General features: G+C 40.5%; 1 protein-coding gene across 3 annotated transcripts in view; it reads left to right on the top strand.

Moving 5' to 3' along the window:
• LOC135510599 (phospholipid-transporting ATPase ABCA1-like) overlaps positions 1-13233 on the top strand; it is a 246065-nt gene that overhangs the window by 69453 nt on the left and 163379 nt on the right. For all 3 annotated transcript variants that reach the window (XM_064931639.1, XM_064931637.1, XM_064931638.1), the window contains exons 13-14: positions 3392-3597; positions 4095-4268. In XM_064931639.1, the coding sequence (XP_064787711.1) occupies positions 3392-3597; positions 4095-4268 (380 nt within the window). The remainder of the gene's footprint in view (positions 1-3391; positions 3598-4094; positions 4269-13233) is intronic.

Genomic DNA, 13233 nt, shown 5'->3' with positions numbered 1-13233 from the left:
AGGGGGGCATGCAACTCAATATTAGGAAGGTGTCCTTAATGTTTTGCACAGTCAGTCCATGCTAATGTCCTCCCGCAGCTATCATCTATCAGCGTACCCTCTACAACCATGACATCACTGTGTCTGCTACTACAGTGTTGCCTCGTGCCCAAATAGCAAACTGATACATTTATGGTGCAGTTCTTTTGACCAGGGCCCATAGGGCTCTTATCCAAAGTAGTACACTATTTAGGGAATAAGGTGCCATTTGTGAGTCTAATAAAGGGCAGCGAGAGATTGGAGGTGGCAGCCTGTCACATTGTCAGTAGGTTAGTTCCTCAACCGTGATCGAAGTCCAATCGTTGCTATCCAACTGCATAGACTTAGAACCACCATGTCCAGTGGTTGGGGAAAAGCATGACATGTTTGACATAGGGTGAATTTGCTCTAGATGCTGATTTTGGATCAGATTCACATTTTCCCAACTAATGGTTCAAGCTAGGATTGTGGGAGGAAGATCCTAGATCTAGACCTAGCGTCAACTTCACCCCGGAGCTAGTAGGGTTGGGGTTTAATGAGGACAAAATGTACCTACTATGACTGTGATAGTGTATGTGGTTGTCTCACCGTGCAATCTTAAGATAAATGCAATAGCTGTAAGTTGCTCTGAATAAGCGTGTCTGCCAAATTACTTAAATGTAATAGGATTTTGATGGGTTGACTTACAGCAGTGGGCTTGTGCTGAGTGGCTGCTTAGCCTGCTTCCTCAATGGATCACTACAGATTACAAGCGTAGATCCAAACTCTTCAAGAGGACAAACTTTTTAATGAAGTTGACGTTTGACTCTGCAGTGTTCTTGTCATAAGTCGTCATGGAGATTATAAACTAAGTTGGACATGGAAGAGTCTGTCAGGTCTCAATTGAAACATCAGCTTGATAAGCACACATACACAATCCATGTCACAATTGTCTCTAAGCTTAGAAGTCTTTCTTTAACCTGCCTCCTCCCCTTCATCTGCACTGATATGAAGTGGATTTAACAAGTGACATCAATAAGGGATCACAGCTTTCACCTGGTCAGTCTGTGTCATGGGAAGAGCAGATGTTCCTAATGTTTGTAAACTCAGTGTATATGACAATGAAACATATGTATTTGTTAAAGAGATGCTGCCACATGGTTGGTCGTACAGTATGTAAACAGTCTCATAGTTAATACATTGCAGGTAAGATGACACAATATATAATTCTATCTAATGCATTGCGAGTAAACCAATACATTAAAACCCCTTTCCTGCAGTCAAATGACCTAGTGGCCTCATGGGTGGAATAAACATTTATATTTTTTAAATGCTGGAAATCCGGTGTTTCTATGTAAAATGGTTTTGTTATATTACAGTCTTCTGTGATGTATAACAAGTGTAATATTGGGATGCAAACTCATAATGTAATACATTTCAACTCTCTATCTGACATGGTACAGGTGTCTTCTTCTTTGTAAAGCCAATAACCATGTGTGTGAGATGTATACTTTTGCTTCAAAGTACATTTGTTTAAGACTTCCAAGAAACTCTCTGTGTAACCCTGATTTAGCCCACTGCAGCAAAAGTCGAAACAAACCTGACATTTCCCCACATACAGGGCAGGCACAAACTGCCCAATAATCATATAATCTCATGTACTGCATAACGTACAGTCAAAAATGTGACATGCTGAATTTGGACACTCAATAACAACATATGCAATGATATGCTGTCTGTGAAAATAGCAAAGGACCTTCTTCACTGAGAGAAAGTACCATAACAAACCCGTGTGGTAGAGGTATGTGTGGACAGCTGTCAAGCCAGACTCACTCCCCAGATGGCTAGCTCATTACAGTCCATTGGAAACAAGGATATAAAGCGAGTGCCAGCCAGCTACCAAATCTATATCTCAGTATGCCTCAGCTATACTCCATAACATATCCCTTGGCAGCTCTGCATCATTTGTGACTCCGCTGTTGTCCAGTCTATTGTTTTCAGTGTCAGTACCAAAGCATATTGGTTCTACTGCACCATTCCTCAGGCATGTCTTATGTTGTGGTTTCTGTTCATCACTTCTTTTTGGATCGTGGTATTGCAGAAAGGCTATTTTCACTTTTTATTTTATTATTGTCTTTTAGTGAGGAGCATTAATGCAAATATGGTATATGGTATGTTTAAGCAATAAGGCCCGAGGGGGTGGGGTATATGGCCAATATACCACAGCTACGGGCTGATCATAAGCATGACTCAACGCTGAGTGCCTGGATACAGCTCTTTGCCATGGTATATTGGCCATATACTCTACCACAAACCCCAAAGGTGCCTTATTGCTATTATAAAACTGGTTACCAATGTAGAGCAGTAAAAATACATGTTTTGTCATACTCGTAGCATACGGTCTGATATACCACTGCTGTCAGCCAATAAGCATTCAGTGCTCGACCATCCAGTTTCTAATCATGTGTACATGTCTAAAATCTTACTGTCGGTACAGGAGAAAAAGGTTGTGTATGATATTGCGGAAGACCTAACATGAGTTTGTATGCCCTATGCACTGAGCCACAAACTTGATTTGCATGCTCAACTCAGGTTTAAATCGAGTTACAAATCATGTCATTTCAAACATTGTGCACAACAATCTACCTAAGGTACTCTGATGTTTACTATTGTCGCTATGATACATAATGGGGAGTTGAAATGAGTTGAGTGTTGATTGAAGGACATTTTAGATTAGATAGATACGATTTGTTTATTAGTCACAGGCACAGGGTCACAGATGTAGTCGCAGGGCACTGTGAAGTACATATGCTTCTAGCTCCAACAGTGCAGGTCAAATGTGGCCGGTGACACTTTGCTTCTTCAAAGCCCAATATCTTGGAAACTTGACTGCTGACATGAGTGGAGTTTTCCTTTTAAGATTAGTTTCTCTAGGTAATGGGAACTCTATTGAGTTCAGTAGTGCAACTACATATTACTAAAAGTATATGATTCTACTCTTTCAACCATGCAAACAACTTTAATCGTGTCTTTCATGGGCGGTACAGTGGGCCTTGAGGTGTCCATCTTTCAGAGTTGTTGGAAAGATGGGAGATGCGGCGAGTGGGTGTAATGGTTTTGGACATTTTCTTTCTGTGTAATATCTATGAAACACCCAGGGCTGGAATTGGTTGGCAACAGGTGGGAACGTTTAAAGGAATGGGGTTCCCAAAGTGACATTTTCAGTAAGATCTGTATCCTGAGATGAATGCATACCCAAAGCTCTCTCCAGCGCTCTCTTTTCTCATCCCATATTAAAGTAACGGTCTTGCTTAAGACCCCTAGCAGTTTGTAAAGAATTAAGTAAACTTATTTTCTCTCTTTCTTTGCGTAAACTTGTCTTTCCATGTTACAGTGCCTGGACCTGGATAAGTTTGAGGCTGTTGACAGTGAGGGACATCTCGTGGCTAGAGCCTTGGAGCTTCTAGAAAACGATACGTACTGGGCTGGTATAGTTTTCGAAGACCTTGACCCTGCCGCCAGCCACCCCCCTCCTTACGTCAAGTACAAGATCCGCTTGGACATCGATGAGGGGGAGAGTACCAATAAGATTAAAGAAAGGTAGGCACAGTGCACAGACTCTCCGCTGTCAGCCTGTTCTGTTTTAGTGCCAAAGAGAGAACTTTGGGCGACAGGGCCCGTATTCATAGTGTCTCAGAGGAGTGCTGATCCAGGATCAGGTCTCCCCGTCCATGTAATGTTATTCAAGATGACCTAAAAGTTGAAACATATCCTAGATCAGCACTCCCACTGAGACACTTTATGGATACAAGCCGTGATGTTGCTTAGCCTTTTTTTTTTTTTTTTTGCCAGACAATTGAAGTATCTAAAGCAAATAGAGATTTTCTTGCATATTTCTCTGCTATATCTCAGATGATTAATAGTAAGCATTCGGTGCCAATAAATTGATGATTCCATGTCACTCATGGGACAAATGTCATTACAAAAAAATGTAGATATTTTGGTGTAACATATAGCGGTTTCATCCATGATGTTTTGAGCCGCGGCTGTCTCTTAAACACTGACAGTCATGTGATGTGTGTCCTTTCAACGTAAAGGGGATGGTCTCCCGGGGCCCGTGACTCCTTCAACAACCTGCGCTATATATGGGGAGGCTTCGCCTATCTGCAGGACATGATGGACCACGGCATTATACGGGTGCACACGAACAAATCACAGCCGCTCGGCGTGTTTGCCCAGCAAATGCCGTATCCCTGCTACGTGGACGACGTGTGAGTGCAAAAGCTTTTATCTGTCTGCCCATGATTAGAGAGGGAAGAAGGCATTAACACAATAAAAATCTACTCACTCTGGGACTTCCCACTCACCGCCATCACAGGTTTGAGTAATGGTAGTTACTAAGCCCTCACAAATGTCACTGTGGAAATGTTATTTTCCCCAAAGCTACAGAGTATCTCTTCTTTTGTCTTTCGTCTTTGGCTTCTGCTGTCTGTTACAGCCACAACTTAGGAAAACATAGAGGAGAGAATTGTTAGTATTGCAATTCTAACATGAGCGTTTGAGGTCCATCAAGAGTTTTCAATTATGAATTTTGGCTAAGCTGAGGAAAAACAAACTCGTGGCAAGACGGAGAGACAACAAGACAGAGAAGAAGATGTCTGAGCTATTGATTTACTCAAACCACAGCCTACCCAGGTCTTGAACATTATATACCCGAGCCAGTTTTCCCAAAAGCATCTTAAGGCTTAGTTCCTCGTTAGACTCTTCATAAGAGCATCATTGAATCGAAGAGCTGTTTCCCAAAACCATTGTTACTAAAGTTGCAGTTGAAAAGGTTTGTTATTTAACGATTGCATCAGACCACTCGTAGAACAGGTTCTGTAATTGTGTCTAATTAGACGCTTCACAAGTCCTCAACTGGCTTCTTCATTAAATAGTACCCGCAAAACACCAGTCTCAACGTCAACAGTGAAGAGGCGACACCGGGATGCTGGCCTTCTATGTAGAGTTCCTCTGTCCAGAGTCTGTGTTCTTTTGTGGGTACTATTTAATGAAGCTGCCAGTTGAGGACTTGTGAGGTGTCTGTTTCTCAAACTAGACACACTAATGTTCTTGTCCTCTTGCTCAGTTGTGCACCAGGGACACCCACTCATCTTTCTATTCTGGTTAGAGCCAGTTTTCGCTGTTCTGTGAAGGGAGTAGTTCACAGCGTTGTACGAGAACTTCAATTTCTTGGCAATTTCTCGCATTCTGGCCATTTTGAGCCAGTAATCGAACCCACAAATGCTGATTTATTTTACCTTTATTTAACCAGGCAGGTCAGTTAAAGAACTAATTCTTATTTTCAATGACGGCCTCAGTGGGGTTAACTGCCTGTTCAGGGGCAGAACGACAGATTTGTACCTTGTCAGCTCTCCGTGTTTGAACTTGCAACCTTCCGGTTACTAGTCCAACGCTCTTGCCACTAGGCTACCCTGCTGTCCTGTTGCTCCAAATACTCAACTAGTCTAAAGAAAGCCAGTTTTATTGCTTCTTTAATCAGAACAACAGTTTTCAGCTGTGTTAACATAATTGCAAAAGGGTTTTCTAATGATCAATTAGCCTTTTCAAATGATAAACTTGGATTAGCTAACACAACGTGCCATTGGAACACAGGGGGTGATAGTTGCTGATAATGGGCCTCTGTACGCCTATGTGGATATTCCATAAAAAATCAGCCGTTTCCAGCTACAATAGTCATTTACAACATTAACAATGTCTACACTGTATTTCTGATCAAATTGTTGTTATTTTAATGGACAAAATCATTGCTTTTCTTTCAAGAACAAGGACACTTCTAAGTGACCCCAAACTTTTGAACGGTAGTGTACCTACGGTATAAATTTCAATGTTATTGACATACTTTTCTTGTTCAGTCAATTGAGGAAAGATGTATGGTTAAAACTCTCGTAAGCTTAAGTTCCATCGCTATCGGGCAACAGGGCCCTGAATGCTTGATGCACCTTTTAATTATTCAGGCTCCATTCTTATAGTCCCTCCATTTCATTCAATGTCATTTTTCGTCCTGGAGAAAGTACCCAATTCCCTTATGAAGCCACTGACGAAGTCCATGATATAGAGATTGATAGGGACCATTCTATTCTGTGTAAATCAGGCATTCATTAGTGTTACTGTTTTATGTCACAATACATACAGTGTCTGTATTTCGAGACAGAAAATGCACTACAGCGCTCAGTCAAGGGCAGCTACGGTTTCCTTAGAGGAAATTATTCCCATATAAATGGATTGATCATGTATCTCAACGACATCATCGGGGGACAGATAATTGCAAAGGAGATCTAAGTCCACTTGTAAAACAAAGTACACTGAGTGTACAAAACATTAAGAACACCTACTTAATATTGAGTTGCACCCCGCCCTTTTGCCTTCAGAACAGCCACAGTTCGTCGGGTCTTGGACTCTACAAGGTGTCTTAAGCGTTCCACAGGGATGCTGGCCCATGTTCGCTCCAATGCTTCCCACAGTTGTGTCAAGTTGGCTGGATGTCCTTTGGATGTTGGACCATTCTTGACACACACGGGAAACTGTTGAACGTGAAAAACCCAGCAGCGTTGCAGTTCTTGACACAAACCCGTGCTCCTGGCACCTACTACCATACCGTCAAAGGCACTTCAATCTTTTGTCTTGCCCATTCACCCACTGAATCACACACATACACAATCCATGCCTCAACTGTCTCAAGGCTTAAAAAATCCTTCTTCACATACACTGATTGAAGAGGATTTAACAATTGACATCAATAAGGGATCATAGCTTTCACTTGGTCAGTCTATGTCATGAAAGGAGTTCCTAACATTTTGGACATTTAGTCCCAAGTGACACCCTATTCCCTATAGTGCACTAAACAGTGACTTTGGTGCAAAGCAGACGCAATGTTTCAGGACACAGATATTTCCTGTATTAGAAATCACTCTACCTAAGGCCAATGATTTAATGAACACATTGTTTACAGCACCAGAGCATATAGCCTAACAACCATCATAGGAACATACCCTTCTTATGATACAGTAGTATGACCAGGGCTAGAGGGAGTGGATTCTAGAGTCATGTTACGAGGATGTTACGATTGTAGATCAGACCTGGGTTCAAATGGTATTTGCTTTCTGTCAGATACTTCCGCTGCAATTGATTGTGCGTGCTTGGAGCAATGGAACCAATATAATAGTCCCGTAAGTGCAAACTCTGTCCACGTGGTGTCCTTAGAACTAAAGAGAATTAATGTTGAACCTATGTATATTTTTAGATGCAGTAGGCCTAGTGTTGCTGGTGGCATTGATTAGAGCACATATATTTCTCATACTTTATCTGTGCTTTATCAAGCTTGCCTGATTCAATATAACCCCTGGAATAGTCCAAAGTGTGAATCCCACCCATCTGGCACTCCAGGTAGGCCCAATCAAGCTCAAAATGTTCATGCCAAATACTATTTGAACCCAGGTCTGGTTAGAAATGTGTTATTTTTTATGATGGTAAGTTACTCCGTATGGTTGCCTTGGAAACATATGGTTAAAGACAAAATCAGTGCGAGTCAGACAGAGAGCACATTGGCAGAGTCAGTAATGTCTTTATTGATTTGTCATCAACATCTGGACTAGCAATTGAATCTCCATGAAAAAAGGTCTCTCTTTAGCCGGATAATCAGCTTGGTTGGTCGCACAAACCACATAACATTCTGTTGCATCTTGAAAAAGGACCTTGATTGGATAAAGGGTCTACTAGGTTTATACAATGAACAAGGTATTACAACAACCGACATAGAAACATGATTAGCTGTTTGCAGAAATCGAATCTATCTGAATACTTGGAAATGAAGTAAAAAAAAAAAGGCGTAACAGCGTTGTTACCTGTGGTGCCTTTATGACCATCGTTACTTGCTGAATATCAAACTGATTGCGGTCCACTTTTACGGTTTCTGAGTATTAGCTCGTTTCAACAAACGCATATATCACAGAGGTGGTTTGGTGAGCCACACTTGTGTGAGGAGTAATCTTGACCCAGATCTGACGATCTAATACCGTTTTTTTTTTTTTTTTTAAAGCTCAGAGGGCTAACACAATCTCATAGCGAAGACCTGGGTTCAAATCCCAGTTGGTCACAGAGACACTATGGTGACACACAACAGTAAAATCAGTTGGCTTTATCCCGTGATGACCTGTTGGTGAGCGGGTGAAAGATCATCTTGCATATCCATTGTGGTTTGCTGTAGGCCTGTATTTTTAAGAATGGTCCCCTCACCCTCTCTCATGGCACAATGGAAACAATACATTTTATGTTCATTATTTGCCAGCGAATGTTGCAAACGAGCTCAAATGAGACTATCAAAGTGCTTATTTCCTAATGCTGCCCTCCTGCCTGGGTTCCCTCTCTGTGAAACAAAGGAATAATAACCATTGAAGATGAATGGGGGCTATAAAGCACCACAAAACCCTTGGTCCCTCTGCCATTTATTCTTTCTCCTGCCTAGACATTTGGGGGTTTCCCCTAAATTATTAACACTTGAAAACCGTTATTTAGTTCATAAATAATTGAGAGTGGGACTGCAAAGAAAAGGAAGATGCAGGGAAGCGTGAGAGAAAAGACCTTTTGAGGTGATTATTGTGAACTCAAAATGTGTCACTGCTGCTGCAGCCAAAAGTGGGAGGAAGAGCATTGTGCATTCAGATGTTCCCGTTTTTAACCTGCTGGAGCCATTTTTCAGTTTAGAAAACACCAAAATGCCTAATCTGACTTTAAAATGCAATTTCAAAACCAGAGAATTCTCAGTACTTTTACACAACTTATTATCAATTGAAAGGATGTGCACTTTAACTGTGCAAAGCAAATCAAATTTATGGATTAAGGTCCTAAATTACATACACTTGACACAGTAATGTAGAGTGCTTTATTCAAGCTTTAGTCCATGTAATGCCCTTGTTTGAGTTGATAATAACACACTTTCACTTTACCTGCATATTTTATATGCAGATAGCATCCCAAAGGTGATTTTATGAACAGTTCTTGCAATATTGATTTGATTTATCATGCTTTGTTCCATTTTTCATATTATAGAGGGTGAGCCTTGCACTTTCCTTTAAACATTGAGCTATGCATTTCAATCATTGCAGCTCTTTCTCAGGGATACTCTTAATCAGAAGAGTACATTCCGATTGGACACACATGGACACCTTTCAACGTGGACAATTGAGTGATAGTTGATTGACAGATTATTTAACCACTCAAAAACGTGAGATAGGTATCACTACACTAAAAGCACAACCAACATGATGAAATAATCCTGTGGTTAAAGTTTCACCCTCCAAAACAACCGTTTACGTTAATGAATTTTTGCAAATCCAATGCATTTTACATTTACATTCCACGTCACAGAGCTGCACATTGACGAATTACACTGAAACGGTGTTGATTCAACTATTTTTTCCCCAGTGGGTTTTCTTTTCCTCCATTGCACCTCTAATATATTATTAGACAATATATTATTAGGTTGACCTACAGTATTGACCCAGTGGCTCTCATGAAACAAAGACCCATAGAGATACCATTGTGTTTCCAGCAGGTGTACCCTCTCTCCTTCCTCAGTGTATTTCTCTCCCACTCCAGTACCTATTTACGGTACAAAGTCAACTGCTGCAGATCTGTTGGTTCTTCAACGAAAGAGCCGCCCCTTTTTTTTTTTTTGCATTTTCAAACTGTATTTGTCACATTCCCACAACGACCGTGCGATGAAGGCTGAGGATAAGAGTTCAGACTCCTCGGCATTTAAGGGGGGAAATAAAACACGGCAAATGAGTCTCTGCTGCGCTCGAATCAGAGAATCCATTTTTTGTCACTCAATGCTGTTCCATATCAATAGTCGTTTAACAATGCCATCTTGATATTGTATCAGAACTTAATTACAATAACATGTACATAGCACTTGGATATTGCACGGGACAGGTTCCTATGAGGCTTTTCAAATTGTTTACGGCATAGGCATATGAGTATTGTGACTCCACTAACCAGCAGGTATTACTTTGCAAAAAAAGGATGTGTTATCAGCAAATACGAGAGACAAATACATCAACGATACAGCCCTTTTGTGCCTTTTTTTGCACAACAATAAAGACACCAAATGGACTTTCAAACAGTAGATACTTTTGAGAATCACCACGTCTGCAAACATAAATGTTTGTAGCGGCAGTTAAAATTATCTCTGAAACATACCAACCAACTAACCCTTGGATGACCCCCCCCCCCCCCCCTTTCAGTGGCAAGAACATATTTAACATAATTACACTTTTCTCTGCCCATATCACTTGATCTACTAAGAACCCCGAGTCTCCCAACTCTCCTAAATGTAAGTCACGGCGGCGATGTAACTCGGGCCCTGTAACATGCACCCGGTAGAGGACTTATATTATTTAAGCATCCTCAAATCGATCAGCAATGTATTATTCAGGAGCATCTGGTGGCAAGGTTGTCAGTGTCAAACGTGGTGTGCATGACTGATCTACTCTATGGTGACAAGGAGTTAACGGTCGCAGGTTGGCAACCATTAAAGGGGCAATCTGGAATTTGGTACGTCAATTTTTGAATCCCAGATTGCCCCTTTTTAAAGAGATATTACAATATAATAAGGACTCTGTAATAATGGGATTACTATTCAATCTGATGCAACTGTTAGCTGAGGCACGATCTTGTTGGTTTGTTTGTAAAAAAAGAAACAATTCAAATAGGCACATTTTACATACAGAAAATGCCATGATCTAATAAACAAACCGAGCAAGTAGAAAAAGCGTAAATAAATAACAGAATAAAATTAAACAAAAATAAACAAAACTAAGACACAATGTGGTCTAATCAGGGATCAGATTACAAAAGTCATTATGAAAACAGGGCTTCTTTAGATTTAACTCCTTTAAAAGATGTCTTGTACAACGTAACCTCATTCACAAAGATTACACACAGAGGGGTCGTTTTAAAGAAAGAACATTTGTGTATGAAATATTTTTCCATAATAATTCAACATTTCTGTCCTCCATTAGGAAACAAAATCTGACATTATTGTATTAAAGTGGCTATAATAAGATCATTTTATGTAATCTAGTATTGAAATGCCTCCCAAAAGGGTTTAGAGAGTTGCCATGTAAAGAAAAGATGTGATTAAAGTCAAAAATAGATAGAAAGCACAACCACTGTTTTCTTTTTCCCCCTTCATTTATTCACTTTAAGCGCTTAAGCAGACCTGAGTTGACATTAGACATGTTATTTGAATTCCACACACACACATTCCAAGTTCAACTTTTTTGACACTCCGATTCTGTTTCAGTTGCTCCTAGAAACTTGGTGGTGTTAACTTGAACCCTTCTTGTGGCTTACACTGCTTCCTGTGAAAGTGATACATCCCACGAGAGAACAGGAAGTGACCTCGAAGCCAGGTCACTCCCATTCAAGCACTCGCATTACTGAATTTTCTCTGTCACAAGGGCTGTCTCTACATTGCGAAGTAGAGGACAAGGTACACCGTTATTCCCCTCTGACTCCCTAATTGGTACTACTGAGAGACAGCGTTTGGTTGATGTCTTTCAAAGCTAGGCAAAACTCCAAGTTCTCTCCACAAATGGTTAGAAAAGTCTATTTTGTGGTGCTTGCCTTCTGGCATATGGTAGTGAAGGGGGCAGGTGAGGCATTTATAAAAGGCACTCTTATAAATGGACAATCCTAGCGGATCACGCCGTAATTTGCAATTAATATGATACATTGGCCCGTGATAATCATATAAACTTTTATAGTGTTTTTAACATCTCTGGGTAGCCACTACCCATGTTTCTGTGCTCACATATGCCTCTACTAACTCAGCTAGGTTTGGAGAAAATCTTTAGGTGCTGGAAAGAGGGGAAAAGAACCTGTCTGCTCCTGCTTTCCTCGTGAAAATGGTCCTCATTGTCAGGGGCGAATGAACAATTAAGGGAAGTAGGCTTTTGTGCCGGCCCATTTTCAATTGGCCGAGTCTCAGAAGTCCCGTAACAAATCACTCGCCCAAAAGTTACCCGAGAAATTAGCCCAGTGTAAATGCACCGGGAATGTACTTTTATTAAATCTTAATGTTTATTAGCTTGAAAGTGGGACACCGTTCTACCTATTACGGTATATAGAGTTCCTTTATCCTGCTTGCCACACCGTGATAAACTGGTGCTTCGTTGGCATTTTAAGGATTGTATTTATGGTCGGTAAGCACAATTGATATGTGAAATCTTTACTTTGTCAAAGGCTCAATCCATTTGATATATCTTCTTCACTGTCTAATAGAGCAATTGCAGCACTTTATTATATTGGGGCCGTACAATATATTGACATGGCACTTTGAAACGCGTTTGAAGTTTATTGAGATTAATCTTATCCTGGGGGCAGAGCTGAGCGATTTCCACTAGATCGCAAAGTCAAAATTGATTCAAAGTCAAAATTGGCTATATATCGTAACAATCCAATGAAAACAAGAAATTTGCTTTTTGGTCATTTAAGGTTAGGGTTAGGAGTGTGGTTAAGGTTAGGTTTAAGGTAAGGGTTAGGTTTAAAATCAGATTTTGAGACTTTGTGGCTGTGTCAGCTCGTGACTATCCTGCAGAGCTGCCTCCAGTACATGAGTCATCCCAATAAATACTACCAACATGCTTTAATACTGTCTTATTCTATTGTAACATCATCAAATGATCCATCATGCTGAGTATGGCTGGTGGTTCTAGATGGTTAGATAAAGCTGATGCACAAGGTTTATGAAGGCTAGTGCAATGTAAAATCCCTTTATAATAGAGCTGAATCTATAAACGTATTGGACCCTTGATTAAAAACTCCCAGAGTGTGTCTATCTTAATGGATCATCCGTTGGGACGATGACATTTACTGCATCAACAGAACTTATTTTCTCTCTCGGTCTTCTAAGGGGCAAGGGTCCGTTCACTGGATGAAAAATGAGGTGTTCAGACAAAGTGTTATCCTAAACTGTGTTGAATTTCTCAAAATGACTACAGGCCATTTTAACAATAGGACAATGGTTGCCAAGGCTCCCTGTTCAGTACATTATTATGCTTAGCTATGATAGCACGACAAGATTAAAACAACGTGCGAAAGACTATATTAGTCCATTAATTTTAAACTAAGTGCTGATTCTGAACTCAAGATACACATTGATTTGAAGACGAG

The sequence above is a fragment of the Oncorhynchus masou genome, chromosome 23 (assembly GCF_036934945.1).
Source record: "Oncorhynchus masou masou isolate Uvic2021 chromosome 23, UVic_Omas_1.1, whole genome shotgun sequence".
Lineage (NCBI taxonomy): Eukaryota > Metazoa > Chordata > Actinopteri > Salmoniformes > Salmonidae > Oncorhynchus > Oncorhynchus masou.
This window is presented reverse-complemented; position numbering and strand designations above follow the sequence as displayed.